The following is a 23,352-nucleotide window of genomic DNA, read 5'->3' on the forward strand; positions in this document are numbered from 1 at the left end:
AAAAAGGCAGGGTAAAAAAAAAAAACTACTATGCTCAATTAACAAGGATAGACACTAAGTTTTAGGACATGTACCAAAAAAATTAAGAAAATGTGCTGTTAGGCTGTTTGGGAGAGCTTACTGTGAACTTTCAAAAGGCAGGGCTTCTGCAAATAATATATGGGGTATTGTTACTGGAATATACGTTTGTTTTTTAAATTTTATTGAAGTATAGTTGATTTACAATGCTGTGTTAATTTCTGCTGTACAGCAGAGTGACTCAGTTATGCATATATATATATTATTTTTCATATTCTTTTCCATGATGGTTTATCATAGGATATTGAATATAGTTCCCTGTTCTGTGCTCTACAGTAGGACCTTGTTATCTATCCTATATATATATATATATATATATATATAATAGTTTGCACCTGCTAATCCCAACCTCCCAATCCTTCCCTCCCCCACCCGTCTCCCCCTTGGCAACCACAAGTCTGTATGTCTGTGAGTCTGTTTCTGTTTTGTAGGTAAGGTCATTTGTGTCATATTTTAGATTCCACATATAAGTGATATCCTATGGCATTTGTCTTTCTCTGACTTATTTCACTTAGTATGATCATCTCTAGGTCTAGCCATGTTGCTGCAAATGGCATTATTTCATTCTTTTTGATGGCTGAGTAATATGGAATATATGTTTATGGAGGTTCATACTCCTTGCGGCCTTGAAGGAAGTGAATTTATGATACATGAAAATCATATCACCTATGCCAGGATATCCCATTATTGACAATTGCTGAAGTGTATGTTTCAGGAGTTCTTTGTGAATGACAGGGCATGGGTTGGCGGACACAGTGGGTGTGAAAGATCGCTGACCAGCCCGGAATCATGCTTTCTTCTGTGCCGCTACTTTGGGGCAGTTTTCTATTCCTGTAGGGGCTGTCGTGTATCAGGACGAGGTCACCCTTGAGTTCTGGGCTCCACAGATTTCAAGAGCAGAGTTCTGAGGGCCCTGTCTACCTGCATCTCATATACCCTTTTGTAAGAGAAAATAAGTTTTTTAATTGTTGTCAGTGTCATCTGTATTTTAAGTTGAATGTTTTCCTCACTAGGTGTAATTCTTTTTCTGATGTCCAAAGTCATCCGTATTATGCAAAACCAAGTAATGCAGACACAAGCAAGAGAAAGGGATCGCCCCATGTGACCCCACCCCTATTAGGTAACCTCGTTCATGGATCACTCCATAGCTTTCCTGTCTTATATGTTGCCAGTGCTATATAAGAAGACTAAGATGCAATCCTTATTATTGAGAGTGTTTTATACAAACGCTATACACTGTTTTGCAATTTTCATTTTCCACTTACCTATATACTTAAGCATTTTTCAATATCAGCATTTCAGTCTTCATGTCCTCACTCTTAGGCTATGGTTTACATAATCAGTCCCCTGGGAAGGACATCTGAGTTCCCACCAAGTTTTTGTTTTTCTGTTTCAAGCAATGCTATCATGAGTATTCTTCTCTGTATCTCTATATGAACTTGTTGGAGCATTTTTTTTTAAAGAAAGAATTCCCAAAATTAAAATGCTGGATCAAAGAGTCTTTAAAAATTGAGTTTTAGTAGCGACTGAGTAAAACGTCTTACCCTTGTTTTTCCTGCAACAGTGGGACACCCACTGAGGATCTATGAGAATGCTAATTTCCTGATAATCTTACCAACTCTAGAATTATGATTCTAACAGTGTGATTCTGAGAGTATTGGGTTGGCCAGAAAGTTCGTTGGGGTTTTTCCAATACATCTTATGGAAACCCGAACGAACTTTCTGGCCAGCCCAATATTTTTACTTGTAAATTTGTCAGGTGGAAAAATACTCTTTCACTACTTAAATTCTCCTTTTTTCTGCATGTGAAGTTGAGACTACATTTTAGTCCAGCGTTGTATTTTTTTCTCCTAAGAATCCCCTGTTCATATTTTTTGGCCAGTTTTCTATTGGATTGTGGGTCTTCTTCTTGTTGATTTGTATGTGCTTTTTACATATTAAGGACATGAATATTTTACTTGTATGTTGCAAATATTTTTCGTGGTTTTCTGTTTGTAGTTTCATTTTATTTATAGAGTCTTTTGTGATGAATTCCCATGGTCAGATTTGACTGCCTTTCTTTCATGACTTTGGGGATTGATAACTGGCTAAAAAGGGCTTTCTCTACCTACCAAATTATATAGCATTTGTCTTATATTTCCTCCCATTATGTTTATGGTCTCATGCTTTACAGTTAGGTGTTTAATCTGTGGAGAGGAATGTGTGTGTGTGAGTGTGTGTGTGTCCCCATGAATTGTCATTTGTCCATTATTATAGGTATTGGTCTTGGTTGGGTAGCCCGCCTGGCTGGTGTGGGACCTCGCAGAACTTGAGTAAGACGGGTGTTTGTGGCCCGATGCTGTACCTTGCCTCTGGGCAGCAGGCATCAGGTCAGGCCCTTTCTTCAGGTCTCTGTGGATTTCACAACAGTGGAGTCCTTACAGCCACTGTATATCAGGTGTCTGTAGTCCGGGGGTCTCCTCCCATGGGGACCAGCACAGGACGATTGACAAGGAAGGTCTACCCTGTGAGTGGACATGGGCATCGGCTCACACCTGTCCTGACACCCCCGGAGGTTGGTGTCAAGCACCTTAGGGCAGACAGGGATGGCAGCCACACCCCTTCCACTACCTGTTTCTCTTTGGTGTTACTGTCCCACCTGGCCGGGGACACAAAGCCTTCAGATCGTGCAGGGGAGAGTCTATCCCCAAATACCCCAAAGGGAGGTCCCTGCTCTCCTCCTAAATGTCTTTGTGGGCAGTGAGGAGGGAGCAGTTTGGCAGGTGCCATGTTCCCACCTGCCCTCGCCTGTGCGGACCCCACCTGCATCCAAAGCTCAAGGTGCACGCCTGGGATCCTGCTCTGCCTTCCCCTGATGATCCTGAACTGGTCACGTTCCTTCTGGAGGAGTCACCTTTGCAAAGAGAGTTAAGACGCACATTCACCCTGTTTCTAGAATCCTCAAAAAACAGAGTGAACGCTATATCGATTTTTACTTTTAGAAGATGGAAAAAAATACGGGATTGTTGGAAGACATTTATAACCACGTTTCTGAGTGTGCGGTTTCAACAAAGGCAGGCAGTTCATGAGCTGAGTCCTTTCTTCCAGGTAAGACAGTTCTCAAAAGGCTGTTAGGATATACCCAGAGAAAACCATAATTCAAAAAGACACATGCGCCCCGATGTTCATTACAGCACTATTTACAATAGCCAGAACATGGAAGCAACCTAAAGGTCCATCGACAGACGAATGGATAAAGAAGATGTGGCACATATATACAATGGAATATGACTCAGCCATAAAAAGGAAGGAAACTGGGTCATTTGTAGAGACGTGGATGGACCTAGAGACTGTCCTACAGAGTGAAGTAAGTCAGAAAGAGAAAAACAAGTATCGTACATTAATGCATATTTGTGGCATCTGGAAAAATGGTACAGATGAACCGGTTTGCAAGGCAGAAATAGAGACACAGACGTAGAGAACAAACATGTAGACACCAAAGCGGGGGAATGTAGGGGTGGGGTGAATTGGGAGATTGGGATGAACATCTATACACTACTATGTATAAAATAGATCACTAATGAGAACCTGCTGTGTAGCACAGGGAACTCCACTGTACAGTAAAAACTAACACAACGTTGTAAAACCACTATACCCCAATTTTTTTTAAATTCAGTTAATTTTTTTTTTTAAAAAGGCTGTTAGGGATGGAGTTGCTCTTGGCTGTGTTCAGTGAGGTTTGGTCTCGTGTCCCTGCCTCTAGTGCTGGCCCTTGCGGTTTTCACTGCGTCTTCAGACTTCGTCCTGTTGTCACACCGCCACCACCTGGCTCCCTAGCAATACTGATGCTTCCGATAGTAAGCGTGTGCGTCTTCTCTTGCCTGCCACTTACTCTCTCCAGGTGCCGTGCCTCCCTAGCAAAATCCCCGCGTAGCCCTGTGAGGTGGGGGCTGCATTACCCCATTTTACAGATGTGCAAACCAAGGCACACAGGTGGAACCGGCTTGTCCCAGCAAGCTCTCACAGCTGGCAAGTGGCAGAGGCAGAATTTTGATGCAGGTCCATGCTGTGACACCCCACATAGTGTTAGCTGTGACAGATGTCGTCGTGAGACGTGGCTTCCGCATCTCGACGGCAGCGGGGCTGTCAGGGAAGGGCGTAGACTTTGGGACCAGAGGCCCGAGGTTCCACCCCACCTCCTCCACACCTGGGTAAACCGGGGCAGGTTACCTCTCTGGTTGGACCTCTATTTCCTCGTTTGTAAAATGGGGTGCTAACATTGCCTATCCAGTTGCAAACTGGTGTATATATATATATGTACATCTGGAAAGCTTCACATAAACCGTAATGGAAAAGACTATGAATATGTATAACTGAGTCACTTTGCTGTACACCAGTAATCAACACAACATTGTAATTCAACTATACTTCAATTAGAAAGAATTAAAAAAGAAAAACTTTGCAAAAAACAAAAAACAACACTGCCTCTCTTGCTGGGCCATCTTGGAAACTGTCCAGGATGTGTTCAGAACTCTATAGGTGTCCCTTAGGATTATGACAGCTCCACACACACCTTTCACTGTGTGTCTGCACTTCACCATCTCTCCTCGAACTGTACTTTCTTAGTCTTTTGTGGTGGCAAAGGGGAGCAAATGGCCTTTGATGTCACGGGTGCCAGTTTCATGTGTTAGAGTCATGTGACATCCTGTTGGTTTGATGTGTAGCCATGAGAAAACGGAGTAAACGTGACCGAGTTCAAGCTCGTACCGCTCACCGCACAGCACGCCGCTAAATAGAGAGATGGGTTACTGGGGCAAGGGGTAGCAACTTTACTCGGAAAGCCAGCAGACCGAGAAGGTGGTGGACTAGTGTCCCAAAGACCCATCTTCCCCAAGTTAGAGTTCAGGCTGCTTTTACACTAAAAGGGGAGGGAGTAAAGTCAAACATTTTCTGGTGCCGGTCAGCCTCTGGAGGGGACGTGTTCATTTCTTCCTTCTTGCAGTCTTTCACAGGGGGACCTGGTCAGGATGTTTCCTGTGAGCTAAGCAAAGGTATTTTAGCTTCATGCTCATGACCTGGAACGCGGGGTCCCCAGAGATGGGCCATTAGGTATATAGGCACCATCCCTCTAGTGATGAACTTGTAATAGAATACAGAGGTTCTTCCCTATTACATCAACAGCATCTTTCCATAGTCTTTACCATCTGAGATCACTGGATCATGACTCTCTGCGTATAGGCCGAAGGAGCTGCATCTCCAAGAAACCCTGTGGATCGGGAATTCAGGGTCGCTGACTGAGTCTGCGGGGAGATAACTGTGTGTGTTTGCAGGTGGTTTCTGGGCTGACACACTTGGCTGCAGCTCTCAATATGGCGGCCGTAGCCCTGGGTTGGGGGCAGTTATGACTTTATGCTCTTCAGTTACCTTAGGATGGGAGCATTTGGGAAGGAAAGTCTCTTTACGGAGGAGTCTATAAGTCATTTGATTTGCTCCCAACCAGTAGAGAAAAAGCGAAGCCAGGTCATCAAGTAGCATATATCCCTAAACAAACTCTTTCTCCAGCCAAAATGGATCCTTGTCCATTGGGTACCCCAGGTACCATTGATGCAAAAAAACTAAAACAGAACAAAGCTCTGTCGTTTCTGAAGTTTGCTGGGTGCTTGCTGCACTTAACAGAAAATTTCATTTATTAAGGTCACTGACAGCAGATGTACCCATCCACTCTAATTTACAGAAAAATGTGCATGTTTATGCAATTACTTAACTTTTAAAACCAACACTCAGTGACATTCGGCTCCGTGATCTCCTGGCAAAATGTGACTTTGGCAATGCGTTCACATTCCCAGTTCATAGAAAATTGTTAGAGAAGGAGCAGTGTTGTCACAGTATTTTTTCATTCTGAAGTAAGACAATAGCCAGTAGAGAGCAAAAATGACAAAATTACAGCATTTTAACTTTTAACGTTGATCATTTGAAGGTAGAATTGCCCATCAGATAACTCTGTCGACATCCCCGTTGCCTGCCTGCCAGATTTCATCGGTAACAGCCATCTTATAAATGCATTTACGCATCTGATTTTTAGCAAGTAAACAAGCTGTGCATTAGGAAGACGGAAACCTACAAGAAATAAGCGTCTTTGACAATCTTGGAAGCTTTGAGCACTGACTTTGAGAAAAGTCATTTTGCTTTGTCTCTACAACTTGGCATTTGGGTTTTGCTTGGTGCCGCTTTGCAGTTAAGCCAAGGGGAAGAAGAGAAAGGAAAGGGCATTGTTGTTTATTTTGAAATAGAAGGAATGACCATAGATGCCAGTAGCATAGATGCTTCCATTCTTTGACACCTCATCCCCATTCGGGGATGCTTCTGTACCAAAAAGCTGTTCTACACAGGAGCAAGGCTGGCTCAGACATCATTGGCTGAGGAGGAAGCAGTCCGTTCAACTGCGGTGAAAGAAAGGGAACCTGTCCACTCTGAAAAACAGTGTGGTATCTTTTTAAAAAAATTCTAAACATATATCAACCATTAACCCAGCAGTTGCTCTCCTGAGCCATTATCCCAGAGAAACAAAAATATATGTTTAGACAAAAATCTTTATATAAATGCTTATAGCATTTTTGCCTATAACAGCCCTGAACTGGAAACAACCTATAAACAAACAATGGTACCTCCATACCAGCATGAAAAAAGGAATGAACTTGTGATACCCACAACCTTGGTGAATCTCAAGGGGATTATGCTGAACGGAAAAAAAAAAAAAAAAACCAGCCAAAAAGGTTACCTACTGCGTGATTACATTTATGTAACATTCTTGAAATGGCAAAATTATAAAAATGGACGACAGACTAGTGGATGCCAAGGATCAAGGAAAGGGTAGGGGCCAGAGGGAAGTGAATGTAGCTATGAAAGTACAACCATAGATCCTTACGCTGATGGAAACCTTGTCCATTGACATTGACTGTATCAATGTCAGTATCCTAATTGTGATATTCTACTAGAGTTTTGTAAGATGTTATTACCATTGGGGGAAACTAAATACTTTACCGTGGATCTCGTTGTATCATTTCTTACAATCGCCTGTGAATTTATAATTATGTCAAAAGAAAAAGTTCACTTAAAAATTAAATAAATTTTAAAAATTGTTTTAAAAAGAAAGGGCACCTGTGACCAGGGCAGCATAAACAGACTTAGGACAAGCACAGGTTTTGTGAGAGCTGACGGCACCCAGGGTAGAATACACACCCACCTGCATGTGTGTCTGCGTGAGCATGAATGCACGGAACTACAAATCGTGTGCTACACGTGTCCTTCCCCTCCTCACCCCACACAAGCCAGGAAGTCCCTTAGCTCATTGTGGCTATGCAGGGGGCCTCCACTTGCTGTCATCCGTAGCTCTGTCGTGCATGACCTTGTTTTGCATGTCATGCCGCGTGCCGGGACGCCCATCCTCAGAATGGCCATCTCCCGGGGCAGGGTCTTTATTCTCACGGGAGAAAGGTTTTAATCCGTCTGTTCACAATCTCCCTAGAGTCCCACGTGGAGCACTTCCTAATGCAGAGGACGGCTCTTCTTCATTTGCTCCTTGGCAGGTCTACATGGTGCTGGAGGTGAGGTCACTGGTCAGGGTCTGATCTTCCCGTGCACGCCGTCTGCAGGGTCACCCATCTGCTGTTTGGCCTCAGTTTCTCATTCTGCTCTTAAAGCAGCCTAGGGAGAGGCTGGCGGGCTTGCCCTTGTTTTAGGAGGGAGAAGGATGATCTCCAGGTGGACGGCTGCTTAACCACTGGAGGTCAACTCTGCAAACCCTATTGAGTCTCCGATGCTGTCTACACTGCAGAATCAGTGGGCTGCCTCCTGAAGTCTGATACTTGAACCCCGTGCCCACTGACCATGAACCCCTCCAACGTGTTTACTGGGCTTCTTTACATGGATCTTTTTAAAGAGGAGAGAAATGGAATCCTAACCTAGAGGCAATGTAAGAAAGTGTGGTTAAGGCAAAGGCACATTATGGCCGCGGGGGACATAGAGAGTAGAGCCATTTAATCGGCCCCCTTCACCGCGCTTGTATAGGTGGCGGCGTTGAAGTTCTTTTCTGCTCTGTTCCTCCGTGACCCCTGCCCCATCCGTTTGTCCACCAAGGTGACACATCCCTCACTTGCTGTAGTGAGTCCTGGGCTCTGCTCTCAACTGCATCCATTTTATGTATTTACTTATTTATTTATCTTTTATTGAAGTATAGTTGATTTACAATGTTGTGTTAATTTCTGGTGTACTGCAAAGTGATTCATATATATATATATTTATACACTTTTTCGTATTCTCTTCCACTATAGTTTATCACAGGAGATTGAATACAGTTCCCTGTGCTCTACAGTAGGTCCTTGTTGTTTATCCATTCTGTATGTAATAGTTTGCATCTGCTAATCCCAAACTCCCAAGCCATCCCTCCCGCACCTCCCTTCCCCTTTGGCAACCACAAGTCTGTTCTCTATGTGAGTCTGTTTCTGTTTTGTGGATATGTTCATTTGTGTCATTTTTGTAGATTCCACATATAAGTGATATACATTTCTTGCTCTTTCTGACTTACTTCACTTGGTATGACAATCTCTAGGTCCATGCGTGTTGCTGTGAATGGCATTACTTCATTCTTTTTTATGGCTAATATTCCATTGAATATACATGCCACATCTCCTTTATCCATTCCTCTGTCAGTGGACACTTAGGTTGCTTCCATGTCTTGGCTATTGTAAATAGTGCTGCAGTGAACATTGGGGTGCATGTGTCTTTTTGAATTATGGTTTTCTCAGAGTATGTGCCCAGTAGTGGGATTGCTGGGTCTTATGGCGACTCTATTTTTAGTTTTTTAAGGAACCTCCATACTGTTCTCCATAGTGGCTGTATCCATTTACATTCCCGCCAACAGTGCAAGAGAGTTCCCTTCTCTCCGCACCCTCTCCAGCATTTGTTATTTGTAGACTTTTTAATGATGGCCATCCTGGCCAGTGTGAGGTGATACCTCATTGTAGTTTTGATTTGCATTTCTCTAATAATTAGCAATGTTGAGCATCTTTTCATCTGCCTGTTCGCCATCTGTATCAACTGCATTAATTTTCAATGCTTTGCTCTTGCAGATGAATCTTTATCTTCCAAAGTGCAATTTTTTCTCCATTAACCTATTCTTGATTTTATATCTGTGCATCAGGTACGCACATCTGGGGAGCTTAACGTAAATCAGGGTATCATAAAATCCAGTGATAGGGCAGCAAGAATAAAGGAGATGTATATAATATATGTTTTCTATATATAGGAAGGGAAGTTTCTATATAAGGGAAGTTCTTTTCCCTTCCTGTGTGACTTTCCAGTAAATCTGTATTTGTGACAAAATAGTAAATTTTCTGCAGAAAGGCGTTTTTGCAACCTCAGCTTAGAGATGCAAGCATGAAGAGGAGGGCAGTTAGGATGGGGAGAGGGCACTGGAACAGGACCAATGCAGGTCTGGTGATCCAGACTTTTGGCTGTAAGATTTAGTTGGAAATTCATTGTGTAGAATATTGATTTTCATTCTCTAAATTAATTTATTTTATAAATCCCTAACCTCTGGGTTTCATAAACTCTATAACCACGTTACCATTTTTGCAGACCCCGAAGCTTAATTTCATGTTCTCGGGCCTGGGATGTATATTATTTTACCTTGAATTTACCTCTCAAATTAAAGCGAGTAGTTTTTAACACTCTTTCGTAAATCATTTCCCTAAAGAAGATAGTACCCTAAATTATTGAGGAATGAAGTTGCGCAATTAATTCAGACAGGATTGATACAATTTCTGGTTACAAAACAACAACAGCAGTGAACATTTATTGACTCACAATAGCTAAACTCTAAAAGCCTCTGGTATATCCTAGTCACTTATTTAACATCTGCCACGGGTTGTTTAGTTGACTCCCCACAGCTGTGCTATGCGAGATTTTCCTCACCGTTGCAGGTGAGAAAGTGAAGTCTGAGAAAGGTAAGTGACTTGTGTAAGATTTGCACAGCCACCACTAGGCTACACTGCTTCTCAGGAGCCTGGAAGGATTTCTGGTTTGTTGGATTAATTGAGACAGTAGGTTTGTCTCTTCTCCAGCTGCAGCTCAATATCAAAAAACAAACAACCCAATTAAAAAATGGGCGGAAGACCTAAATAGACATTTCACCAAAGAAGACATACAGACGGCCAAGAGGCACAGGAAAAATGCTCAACATCACTAATTATTAGAGAAATGCAAAGCAAAACTACAATGAGGTATCACCTCACACCGGTCAGAATGGCCATCATCAAAAGACTCTACAGGGACTTCCCTGGTGGCGCAGTGGTTAAGAATCCGCCTGCTAATGCAGGGGACACGGACTTGAGCCCTGGTCCGGGAAGATCCCACATGCCGCGGAGCAACTAAGCCTGCGAGCCACAACTACTGAAGACTGCGTGCCACAACTACTGAAGCCCGCGTGCTTAGAGCCCGTGCTGCACAACAAGAGAAGCCACCACAATGAGAAGCTTGCACACGGCAACGAAGAGTAGCCCCCGCTCGCCGCCACTAGAGAAAGCCCGCACGCAGCAACAAAGTCCCAACGCAGCCCAAAATAAATAAGTAAATAAATAATAATAATAATTTTAAAAAAGACAAGCCTGTTTGGACCAATGGCCTCCAATGGTTTTCATGCAGCTTCTGTATCCTAGGAGTCCCTCCATTCCTCTGTTCTTGAGTTTGCCTTGTACACTTTAGACATGTCTGCCTTCGAAATTAAACAGCAGGTGCAGGGAACAGGAGGATGTAGATGTGGGTATCACAGGGGTGTTTTGGATAATACTTCCTCCACCTTCAACCTCTTCCAATTAGCACATTTAATTTGCTACTTAGATATTTCTAGGCAGAGCGAGAAAAGGTAAATTAGGATTTGGGAGATGAGGTTAAATCAACGTTCAAATAATATTCCACTGAGGACCAGTATATATATTTGAAAGGTGAGGTCAAAATGTGGGGTCAGGGCTTCCCTGGTGGTGCAGTGGTTGGGAGTCCGCCTGCCGATGCAGGGGACGCGGGTTCGTGCCCCGGTCCAGGAGGATCCCACGTGCCGCGGAGCGGCTGGCCCCGTGAGCCATGGCCGCTGAGCCTGCGCGTCTGGAGCCTGTGCTCCGCAACGGGAGAGGCCACAGCGGTGAGAGGCCCGCGTAACACACACACACACAAAAAAAATGTGGGGTCAGAAGTAGTTTGAATACCGGTTGCTTTTGAGTGATGACCCAGGGAGGGCTCGTCAGAATGTCAAATGCAACAATCCCCCTGAATAGATGGATTGCACCTGCTGGAATTAGTTGAATTAACCAATCAGATGAAATGAAGTCATGTATTTACGGTAGTCAGCATGGTGTCTCGCATGCAAGAAGTGCTCAGTAAATGCTAGCTGCTATTATTATTATTACTGTTACTATTACTTTCACTCTCCCTTTCACAGAGGGTTAAAGCGTCTTTGCTTAAAATGTGTGTATGAGGCCATTACACTGAATAGAAAAATCGTAGATGAGAAAAAAGTCTACGATGGAAAAGGAGACATCTATTTGGACCATCTTGTGGGTTTTTATATCATTAGTAGTATTTCACCTTCTATTTGAAATGTGCCCTTTGGACTTCACACTTCCGAAAGAGCCCTTCTGTCCATAGCTTTGGTATTTAGGATCTTGCAGGCAGGCCTAAACTGCTTCTAAGAGCTTGAGCTCTCCCCATAAAGTCAACGCATCACCCCAGAGCTAGACGGACGTTTCAGGGGAGCTGCAGGCTGGCGGACTGGAGGTCCCTTGGATTCGGAACCAAACATGAGGAGCTTGCTAGGGTGTTAGTCAGTGTGTCCGGGTTTGAATCTGTGATTAATGCACAAGGTTTCTGCAAAGGAAAGCAAAATTTTCCATTTTGTATCTTCAGCTTTATAGATGATCAAATCCAATGCAAAAAAAAAAAAAAAAAAATCTAGTCCTAAAACTGAAAATGGGTATGGATGGTGTAGGAGAGTGTCATAAAATAAGAGCGCTCTGAAGGGCTTGGTTTCCTGGATCGTTCACCGTCCGTCGTCTCTGGACATTCTGTGCTCACAGCCCAGCTCAGGCGGGAAGTGTGAGGTGATCCCTCTCGTTGCTGGAGAAGTTCTGGCTGATCTCTTTCTAGAGCTTTTCACTGGCTTCACAGAAATGGCCCCATGGGCGTGCACGCAGCGTCGTTCGTTCTCCATCACAAAGCCCGGATAACCTCCCACGGCAAGTTCAACCGGTGGTCATTCCAGAGAGCAAACGAGCTGCAAGCTTTCTTTTCTGCAAGACAGTGAAGTCCAGCAAATAGAGTGGCACAGCTGCATCAAGAGTGGGGAGACCTGTGTTCGCTCCTAGCACTGTCCTGTCAAACGATTTCCTGCTGGTCTGATTATCCGCTGCTCGGGTCAGCCAGCCCGTCGTGATGCTTATGACCCCGGGGAAGCAGTGACCACACACAAGGACCACGGAGCCTTCCTCTGACTCACGGGCACACCCCGCCTTTGGTTTTCCCCCAGACGCATGTGTGCAATGCCGCTGCACGGACACGGTGACACTTGTGTATGTGCAGGAAAGCACTGGTGTGCTTGGTGAAAATGAGGACTAGTTGTAATTATTCAAATTCTCTCCAGCAAATGCAACACCCTGGAAAAAAAACACATACAATTTAGTGTTAATTGGAGAAGATAGCTGAGCAGAGCCATGAAAGCAGGAGGCTCCATCACACATTACAGCTATGATGCGATGAGGTCAAAGATGGGCTTTATGCAGGAAATCACAGCATTATCGTAACAACCAGGTACAACACCCAGATAAGGATGCGTTTCCTGGAAACAGTATGAACTCACACAGGCACTAACCCAAGAAGGAAGTGAAGCCAAATCAAGGAAGGGTCATCCATACATAGGCAACATTTCCGTCTTACAGTGTCCTGTTTCTTAGTTACCCTAATAATCCTAATTCTCTATTTATTGTGTTTAGTTACCACGTATAAAAGTTATGTGTTCAGTGGTCTGCAACTCAAATCTCATTCCTGGTGTAATTCTTGAAATCTGTAAAAGGCCAACCGTCTCCTTTTATTATATGTCAGCAGGTAGTAAACATGTCATCACAGGGAAACTCTCTTCTAAAAGTATGCTCCTCGATAGGCATCATTTAGGAGCTTTTAAGAAACTCAGGTTCTCAGACCTCACCCCAAATTTACTGAATCAGAATCTTCATTTTAGCTGGGGCAGGGGAGATAAATTAGGAGTTTGGAATTAACATATACACACTACTATATATAAAATAGATAAACAAGGACCTACTGTAGAGACAAGGGAACTCTACTCAATATCTTGTAATAACCTAGAATGGAAAATAATCTTAAAATGTATATATATAACTCAATCACTTGCTGTACACTCGAAACTAACACAATGTTGTAAATTAAGTATACTTTAATTTAAAAAAATAAAGCACTAAACAAATGTTGATCAAATCATTTAAAAAAAAAAAAGAATCTTTATTTTAGCCTGGTTCCCAAGGTGACAAATAAGCTTGTCAAAATCTGAAGGACACTGATATATAATAAGAACATGCTACGGAACCTATATTCTACATACAAGGTCTTGATTATTATTTTGGTCACCCAGAAGAATGAAAAAATGCATAAAGTAGCCTAATCAGTTCCTTACTATCACATTTGCTTAGTTTTCTGTCACTATTTGGAAAATGATTAGGGATAGCTTCTAAACGTGTTTCTAATGAAGTTCTTCTGTATGCACTTAGGAGATGGGAAAGTGAGTGACATGATAAGAGGATGAGCCCAAAATCAATGGATGTGGGTGAATCTGATTGAATAGGAAACACACAGGATGTGGCGATGGGTGTGTTGATGTCTATTTCACCGTGGCTGCCAGGGAGGGATTTAGCCTTTTATTGAGGGCCTTCGGACAGGAAGGTTCCAGGACTCCTGCATCACAAGCTTGTGGCAGGTGTGCCTGCGTGCAGCAGAAAGGACTCCTGACACGGTCGGAGCCTCTTCTCTCCTGCATGTTGTTGTTGTTGTTTTTTTGATATTTATTTATTTATTTATTTGGTTGCACTGGGTCTTAGTTGCAGCAGGCAGGCTCCTTAGTTCTGCCTCACTGACTCCTTAGTTGTGGCAGGTGGGTTCCTTAGTTGCGGCACGTGGGCTCCTTAGTTATGGCATGTGAACTCTTGCAGCATGCATGTTGCAGCATGCATGTGGGATCTAGTTCCCTGACCAGAGATTGAACCCAGGCCCCCTGCATTGGGAGCACAGAGTCTTAACCACTGCGCCACCAGGGAAGTCCCTTTTGCTCGGTTTTTAGTGGAGGTGGAGGCCACCCTGGTCTCATCACTCAGGATGTGGAAATGCAGTGCGTGTAGCAGCCTCTTGCTCCCAATTCCTAGTTCCTAAAACCATCCTGCAAGAGTTTCATTTTCAATGCTGCCTCGGACCTCCTGTCTGGGCGGCATCTGAGTGAGTCTCAGACTATATTTTGTGAAACCTTTGCATTAGATCCAGGTATAGTAGGGCAACACACCTCATCTTCTGTTTATTTATTACAATATTTCACTTGCTACTGTCTGAAAATACCCTCGAATCAAATAACAAATGCAAAGCTTCTGAACAAAAAAAAAACACCACCAGCTCTCCCCCACGTATCCCCCACGTATCCCCCAAAAGCCAGCACATCATTTTTGTATCTTATGCATTGCAAATAATCCAATCTTTTTTGGTCATATATTATTTTTACCTTTGATGTGTAAGCTTTTGAACTTGATTGTATACTATAGGTAACCCATATGCTTTCAAATGTCCCATCTGTGGGATCCCTTGAGCTCCATGTGATGGAGAGGATCAGGACTGGAGTTTTGGAAATCTTGACCATTTATTTTGGGAAGAAGTACAAGATCGAGTTTACCTACATTCCATGGACATTGCTTCCAGCTGGAGACAATAAATCTATGTGCTTGTTGACAGATATGTCCTGATGTGTGGCATGTTGGTTATGTTTCCAATCCCACATAAGCTAAACAAAGAATTGCCTTTCCAGGGCCAATGAATGATGGCAGAATTTCTCTATCCCACTCAGTAACTGATTCAGGAGAGCCTCAGAACATAGGGTAAAGCTCGCTTTCTGGAGCAACGCCTAGCATTTCCCATGCCCCAGGGAGAGTCATAGCCACCACCAACTGCTGCAATTAGAAACTCTCATTTATCTTAAAATCCCAGCCTCCGTGGGAATATTTGACTTCCACCATTCACCTGTTGATCACAGGAAGGACTTAGCTAAAGTAGTTTTAAGGGAACTTTTTAGGGTTTCCTGCGTTCCCTGGAATTACATTGAGTAGGTGGACGTTTTTCCTTAATTATTCATGGTGGGTGGCTACTTCAGGAGATATTTTCTTTCCTTAATGAGCTCGATGTTTCCAAAAGGGTGAGTAGGGACATCACAGCATTTTGCTTCCATGTTTTGCCTGAGTCGACCTACATTGTAGAAGAAAAAAGACGATCTGCTGAAATAGCAAGGCTTCCATTAGGCAAGCTGATTTTTAAAAATTTTTTATTGGAGTATAGTTGATTTACAATGTGTGTGTGTGTGTGTATATATATATATATACACACACACACACACACATATATATACACGTTTTCAGATTCTTTTCCATTACAGGTTATTCCAAGATATTGAATATAGTTCCCTGTGCTATACAGTAGGTCCTTGTTCTTTATCTATTTTATATATAGTAATGTGTATCTTTTAATCTCAAATTCCTAATTTATCCCTCCCTACCTCTTCCCCTTTGGTAACCATTAGTTTGTTTTCTATGTCTGTGAGTCTGTTTCTGTTTTGTAAATAAATTCATTTGTATTATTTTTTAGATTCCACATGTAAGCAATATCATATGATATTTGTCTTTCTCTTTCTGACTTCACGTAGCATGATCATCTCTAGATCCATCCATGTTGCTGCAGATGGCATTATTTCATTCTTTTTTATGGCTGAGTAATATTCCATTGTGTGTGTGTATAGGTATAGATTCATAGATATATATATCACATCTTCTTTATCCATCCACCTGTTGATGGACATTTGGTTGTTTCCATGTCTTGCCTGTTGTAAATAGTACTGCTCTGAATCTTGGGGTGCATGTATCTTTTCGAATTAGAGTTTTCTCCAGCTATATGCCCAGAAGTGGGATTGCTGGATCATATGGTAGGCTCTATTTTTAGTTTTTGAAGGAACCTCCATCCTGTTCTCCATAGATGCTGTATCAATTCACATTCCCACCAGCGGTGTGGGAGGGTTCCCTTTTCTCCACACCCTCTCCAGCATTTGTTATTTGTAGACTTTTTGATGATGGCTGTTCTGAGATGATGCCTCATTGTAGTTTGGATTTTAGGCAAACTGATTGCTTAACTCAGATTTTTAACTCCATTGTAAGAGCTGAGCTGCATTGAGCACTCCTAGTCCTGGGCTAAGAGTTTGGGATGCACTTCTCTTTCATCCATTATGGTAACCTTCTGCTATTACATGTTATCGCCTCTGACTTAGCGACAAAGAACCCCAGTGAGCAAACCAGGAACCCAGGACTCAAACCAGGCTGGCTTCTGTCAGGACCCAGAGCCAGAGCCTGAGCAGTTAATTCTACAGTACAGCACTTCCCTTTCACGTCGGAGCTAGGATTCTGCCCAAGCGCCAGAAACCCTTCTCTCCTATGTGGCACGCCACAGTCCTGACTCCAAAGAGTGGCTTGGCACCTGCTCGTGGTGTGAATCAATGGAATGAACCAACTCTCCAGGACCCAGGCTTCACACCTGAAGGAGGAGGGACCCTGATTTTCACAGCACCACGTTTTCTCCTTTAGAATGACAAGTTCTCATCTTTTCCAGTGTGCTGGCTCTTGTTGTCTCTGGTTAAATAACAAAGTGCTCTGGAAATGGCTTGTTTCCTGTATTTGTTTCGTTCTAGGAAGAATGTGAGAAAGCTTTGGAAATAAAGCCTTTCATTTATAAGCTATCCTGCAGACAACCATCGGTAATTCAAAACTATCATCCTACGTAAATTGGTATCATTATACCTGGAGAACCTTCTGAAAGATAATATTTGTGGATCTCTGACTTCCAATGTCTGGGTCTGAAAGCAAGAATAATACAGCAGTATTTGTTCCCCCAGGAGATTTCTGGGCACAATTTTTAGAAGAGAAATATGTTCGACTTTTATAGGATCAATCTCATGAAAAATTTAATGGTTAATGGGCTCCGGGCTTTCTGAATGAGATTCTGGCGTAAGACCCAAATAGTTATGAGGTACAGGGGTGCCTCTTGCAGGAGAAAAAGAACTAAAAGGAAATCAGAAATCTGATGGTTTTCTGTGTGTAAATTCATGGTGGCCTCAGCTAGATTCTCTTGTATTAATCCCAGCCCAGTGGTGTGCAGTGATTCTGATGAAAGGGATAAAGTTATCACTCTAGGCAATGAATCAGAAAAATTGATGGGGACAAAGCAAGTATCATGTATCATGTAGCAAGTATCGTGGTCATTTGAAATACTGGAATTTGGAGGAAATATCTAGGGAGGAGTGTGAAAATGAGGAAGTATGCAAGATATATTTTAGTAGAAGGGATCTGTATCATAAATGCAGCTGCAGGTTCATCTGGATATGAAAATAGCCTAGAGGGGAATCTGCACCTAGGAGATGTAGCTGGCTTGAGCAAAGGCAAGTGTCACCAGGAGGCTTTGGGAATAAACGCCCTCCATGACCCTCTGCGTGCCCTGGTCTTTAGCCTGTGTTTACTAGGCTTTTGCAAACACGTGTTGAACGCATGGATGAGGAAGTCTAGGAGCCAACAGTGCATTTGAAAGGCATCTTTGAAAAATTAGTGGACTATTTTTTAATATGTATTTATTTTAATAATGCTTCTTTTTAAATTTTTTTAAAAGTAAAAAAAATAGTTTTTTAATTTTTTGGCCGTGCTGTGTGGCTTGCAGTATCTTAGTTCCCCGACCAGGGACCAAACCCGGGCCCTCAGCAGTGAAAGTGCAGTCTCCTGACCACTGGACCACCAGGGAATTCCCAGTAGACTTTTTTTTTTTTTTTTTTTTTAGCAGTTTTAGGTTTATAGAAAAACAGAGTAGAAAGTACAGAGAATTTTCCTATATTCATTTCTTCTGCACACAATTTGCCATGTTATCTCTTGTATTAGCGGGGTACACGTGTTGCTTTTGATGAGCCAATATTGATACATGATTATCAATTAAAATGCATGGTTTACATTAGAGTTCACCATTGGAATTGCGCCTTCTGTGGGTTGGGACAAATGCGTAATGATTACAGCATCGTACATAATACTTTCCCTGCCCTAAAAATCCTCTGTGCTCTGCCTGTTCTTCCCTCCCTCCCCTCCAACCTCTGACAAGCACTGATCTTTTTACTGTCTGCCTAGTTTTGCCTTTTCCAGCATGTCATAGAGTTGAATCATGCAGTATGTAGCCTCTTCAGATGGGCTTCTTTCACTTAGCCATACACATTTAAGGTTCTTCCATGTCTCTTCATGGCTTGATAGCTCATTTCTTTGTATCACTGAATAATATCGCACTGTCTGGATGGACCACAGTTAGCTTGTTCATTCACCTGCTGAAGGACACCTTGCTTGCTTCGAAGGTTTTGGCAATTGTAAATAACTGTGCTCTAAATATTTACATTGTGTCCATAGAAGTTATCACGGAAGCCACATTTTTTAAAAAGGCATTTCTTCACAGCATTTTCTTCATGCTAAGATACTTCTATGTAATATATGAAAGGTGAATTTCATTTGAAATGGAGGTGCATGGTTGTATGCCCTTTTGCCAAATACCAATTAAAACACAAGGAAGTAAAACCCTGAATCCTCTGCTCTCTGCCTAATCTGTGTTATTTTATTTAGAAATTACTATATGTACCAAAAGGGGCATTTTTCCTTCAAAGTGTTAAGTGTGGGTTACATCGCCTTGTTGCTTCTTCCTCTGTGAACTCATTAAACTTATTACCATTTTCAAAGTGATAAGCCTTAAATTAGTGTCAGAGTCAAACTCCCCCAAGCCCGAGTGCACACGTGGTTTGCTTAGCTGAACCAAATCACAGCACGATAAATGTCTGGCTGACGATGATTTATCATGGGTGACACATCACTAAAATGGCCCTGTGCATATTATTTTTGGTCCTGAGGATGACATTTATGTATATGGTGTGGCTTCTAGGAATAGTTATTATATGAGTTAAAACACTGAAAAAGATTGAATGTACTCTAGCTTCTGGCACTGCAATCAAGTAGCAAGAATATGTCTGGTAACAGATGACTGGGGTCTTGCTTTCACGTCAGAAATCATCTCTGCCACCTCCGTGGGGGGTTGTCTCTGCGGCCTTCTACCCCTTTTCTGGACCAAGTTGGTGAAGGTGCAACCCTGGAGTGCAGGGCCTGTCTCCACGGGGGCATGACCTACCTGATGGATAGGATTTTACCCATATTCCGTGATTATTTCTGCTGCAAAGGATGCCTGGTGTCCTTTTAGAATTCCAGTTGTTGTGGTTCTCCTACAGTGAAGAGATGGTCCCCTGTCGAGACGAGTGATGCTATAGCCACACCAAGAGGATGTGGAAAAGGTTGTAACTCACATATAATGAGGCTTTCTGGGGAAAGCAGGGCAGCGCCTAAGCTGGTCTGAAGATGGCTTGAGGGAGATGGGCAAGGAGACAGATTCAGCTTCCATGGTGGGTAGGAGCTGGGGCTTGGATGTGGGTTCCCACATGGATGTAGGAGCTGGCGTAGTTTGAACCTTCCACGGGCACTGGGGGAGGGAGCCCCCAGGCTTTCTTATTAGCTTGTTGGACACAAGTGGAAGAGGCAGAGGTGAGACTTAAAAGCTCTTAGCTGTCAAACATCAAAAAACCGAGTCAGACCCTTTAATACCTCAAACCATAACTGCATGCATGGACTAAATTAAATTAGCAGCATGTGAATGTAGCAATCTCCGTGAAAATCGTAAATTATATACCTATAGTCTGACCATCATTTTCTTCTGATCTGACAGCAGGTGGTAGCTTCCTAATCAGAGAGTCCGTGTTTCAGCCCATTCTTCAATCTTCAGCTGGCTTCTGTTTTGTTTCGTTTTGTTTATTCTTTTGGAAAATTTGAGGCATCCACAAAAGCAGAGAGAAAAGTGCAGTGAACTGCCGTATGCCCTGGATCCACATTTAACAATTAATGAAGTCACGCCTGATTTTATTAATCCATGCTCCGTACTCACTTCCCTTCTTCCTGGATTAATTTGAAGAACACAGCAGCCATCATATCATGTCATCCATGGGTGTTTCAGGATGTAACTCTAACTTTTTTTCCTTCATGTCTTTTTTTTTTTTTTTTTTTTTTACTCCTCTGTGATTTTCATTGAGTTCATCCACTTAACTCTGCAGGGTTTGAGAGTTTGGGTTTTGCAGTCAGACTTAACTCTTCCTTTCTGGGTCTCTCACTTCCTAACGGTGTGACTTTGAACAGGTCATGTATCTTTTTGGAGCACTGTTGCCCTCACCTGTGCAATGGAGCCAGTGCTCTTTACTCGTAGGGTTCAGTATGATGTAATCAATAGAACATGGAATAAAGTCCTTTGCAGGCAGAGTGTTCAACACATGGTACCCATTACTCTCATTGTTGACCATGGGTACCCATTACTCTCATTGTTGACCATGGTATCATTATTATTTTGAAGGGTTGCTATATGGGGGTTAGTATACAATGTGAAGTATGGGGAAAGAAGGTGACGAGAAGAAAATGGAAAGTGTGAGGAATATTTATTTTCATGATGGACAGTTTTAGACCTGGGTATCTATGGTAAGTATGAAAAACGTCATTCATCATAAAATAGTTTTAGAGATGTTTGTTTGTATAAGAGGAACAGTGATGATTTCGTTTTTTCCAGTCAATAAGGAAAACTAGTAGACTTCTTTATAGCCTCAGGCCAGCTGGTGATTGCAGCAATTTGGCTTCTCTCTTCCGGCATCTTCCTCCAAGGGGCTCATGATCTGTGAGCCTGATTCTTCTAGAATCCTTGATCAGGTCTCCCTACAGGGTCACCCCATGATGCCTAGACGTTCAGATGATGCTTGTCGATGATACATAATTCAGCGACTGCATCTTCTCATTGTCTCCGCCAAGAACCCGGCCACTGTGGCTCCTTCCGATTATGCTGCATCCCCTGTTGGGATCAGCACAGGAGAGCTCAGGGTGTAAGACGGTCTCCTTCTCACCATCAGAAATTAACAGACAGGTCGATGAGGGCGAATCACCTCCCTTTCTTTTGTAAAGATTCCACTGTTTTAACACTGAGTGTTTTCTCTCCTTCAGGGCAGATCTTGGATGTTCTAGATGAGTTGAAACTGGCTAATAACACCCTGGTCTACTTCTCCTCGGACCAAGGAGCACATGTAGAGGAGGTGACTGTCAAAGGGGAAGGTCACGGAGGCAGTAACGGAATCTATAAAGGTGAGAAATCTATCCAGGTGGGAAATGCCACAGTGTCAGCTCTGTGCTCTGCCTGCCCCCCGCAGCTTACCCCCTGGTCACCTTCTCCTGGACCTTGGAGCTGTGGTGCTGTTCTTCTGCCACTTGAAACATACAGGGCTTTATTGGGTCACAGGCATTGAAAACTCAGATGGCCAAAGTGACCATTTCCAGTATGGTCCCCCCAGAACTTAAAAGCACGCACTCTGTGTCCAGACATTAAAAATGAGGGTGTTTTCCCCCTAAATATAAATTCAACCCCATAAGTGTAGTCGGTTCAAACAAGACCCCTTACACCCTCCCCCCATGACCTCTACAGCTACAATTGCTTTAAGCCTGGAAGTTTGTGTTAATTTGTTACAGCAACCATAAAAAACGATTCACTTGTAGTTGGACATCAGAAGTTTGAAATGGGTCTCACTGGTCTAAAATCAAGATGGTAGCAGGACTGCATCTTTCTGGAGGCTCCAGGGGAGAATCCATTTCCTTGCCTTCTCTAGCTTCTGGAGGTGCTCACTCTCCTTGGCTCATGGACCCTTTCTTCCACCTTTAAAGCCACCAAAGCAGTGTCTTCAAACCTTCCTCTCTCTCTCTCTCTCTTTCTCTCTCTCTCTCTGACCTCTGCTTCCATAATTCCATCTCTTTCACTTACTCTGACTTTCTTGCCTACAATTTTAAGGACCCTTGTGATTATGTCAGGCTCACCCACATAATCCAGAGTAATTTTTCCTATTTCTAGACCCTTAATCACATCTGCAGAGTCCCTTTTGTCATGGAAGGTAAGCTAGTCACAGTGTCTGGGGCTGAGGATGTTGACATCTTTGGGAGGTCATTATCCTGCCTATCTCCATGTGCTACAGCATTGTGGGCCGATGCTTCCTTCCTGACACAGCATTAGCTAAGCCACCACCAAGATGGATCAGGCTAGCTGTCATTGGGGAGATTAGATAAGACCCTTCTGCTGACCCCAAGTTGCTTGTACAACATTCACTCTGCAAATATGAGACATAGATACCTAGTTATAATAACATGGGGCCCATTTCACAAAGACTTAGGTGAGATACCTCAAAGGGCATATCCGTGCTAAGGGTTACGACACCACCCGAATCTGCCGTGGATGTGGGTTGGATGTAACATGGGGGAGGATGATTAGAAGTGACCATGCAAAGAGGCAAAGCAAGGTGTCCCAGACAGTAGAGGCTGCTGAATAAAGCAAGATGCGTGACACGTAGGAAAGCGCAGGACCATTGAATTTTGCTCCGTAAAGCCATGAGGTGCTTTATTGCCCTTTCATTATTCTCTCACATGGATGTTTCACAGATTCCCAGGGACTCAGGAAATCAGAGTTTACCTACAAAGATATGAAATGCTAATCTATGGAGTACTTTCATCCATTAGTTTACAAAACCCTGATTGAGCTGTGTATCTAGCACTGGGTTAGAGGCAACAATACGGTCCCTGCCCTAAAGGAGCCCATGGTCAACGGGTTGGGTAGGTGGGTGGGTGGTTGGTTGGGTGGATGGTTGGATGGTTGGTTGGGTAAATGGCTGGTTGGTTGGGTCGGTGGTTGGTTGGGTGGGTGGATGGTTGGATGGTTGGTTGGGTAAATGGCTGGTTGGGTGGGTGGGTGGTTGGTTAGGTGGATGGTTGGATGGTTGGTTGGGTAAATGGCTGGTTGGTTGGGTGGGTG

The 23,352-nt window shown here is 43.2% G+C and overlaps 1 protein-coding gene across 9 annotated transcripts in view; it reads left to right on the forward strand.

Annotated features, from left to right (window-relative positions):
* The window catches only part of STS (steroid sulfatase), a 238,297-nt gene that overhangs the window by 117,625 nt on the left and 97,320 nt on the right, over positions 1-23,352 (forward strand). For all 9 annotated transcript variants that reach the window (XR_008617964.1, XM_055086301.1, XM_055086298.1 and 6 more), the window contains one exon: positions 21,507-21,644. Coding sequence is in view for 8 of the 9 variants with exons in the window: in XM_055086301.1 (XP_054942276.1) it covers positions 21,507-21,644 (138 nt within the window). In the remaining variant the exon portion in view is untranslated. The remainder of the gene's footprint in view (positions 1-21,506; positions 21,645-23,352) is intronic.

The sequence above is a fragment of the Physeter macrocephalus genome, chromosome 7 (assembly GCF_002837175.3).
Source record: "Physeter macrocephalus isolate SW-GA chromosome 7, ASM283717v5, whole genome shotgun sequence".
In the NCBI taxonomy this organism is placed as follows: Eukaryota; Metazoa; Chordata; class Mammalia; order Artiodactyla; family Physeteridae; genus Physeter; species Physeter macrocephalus.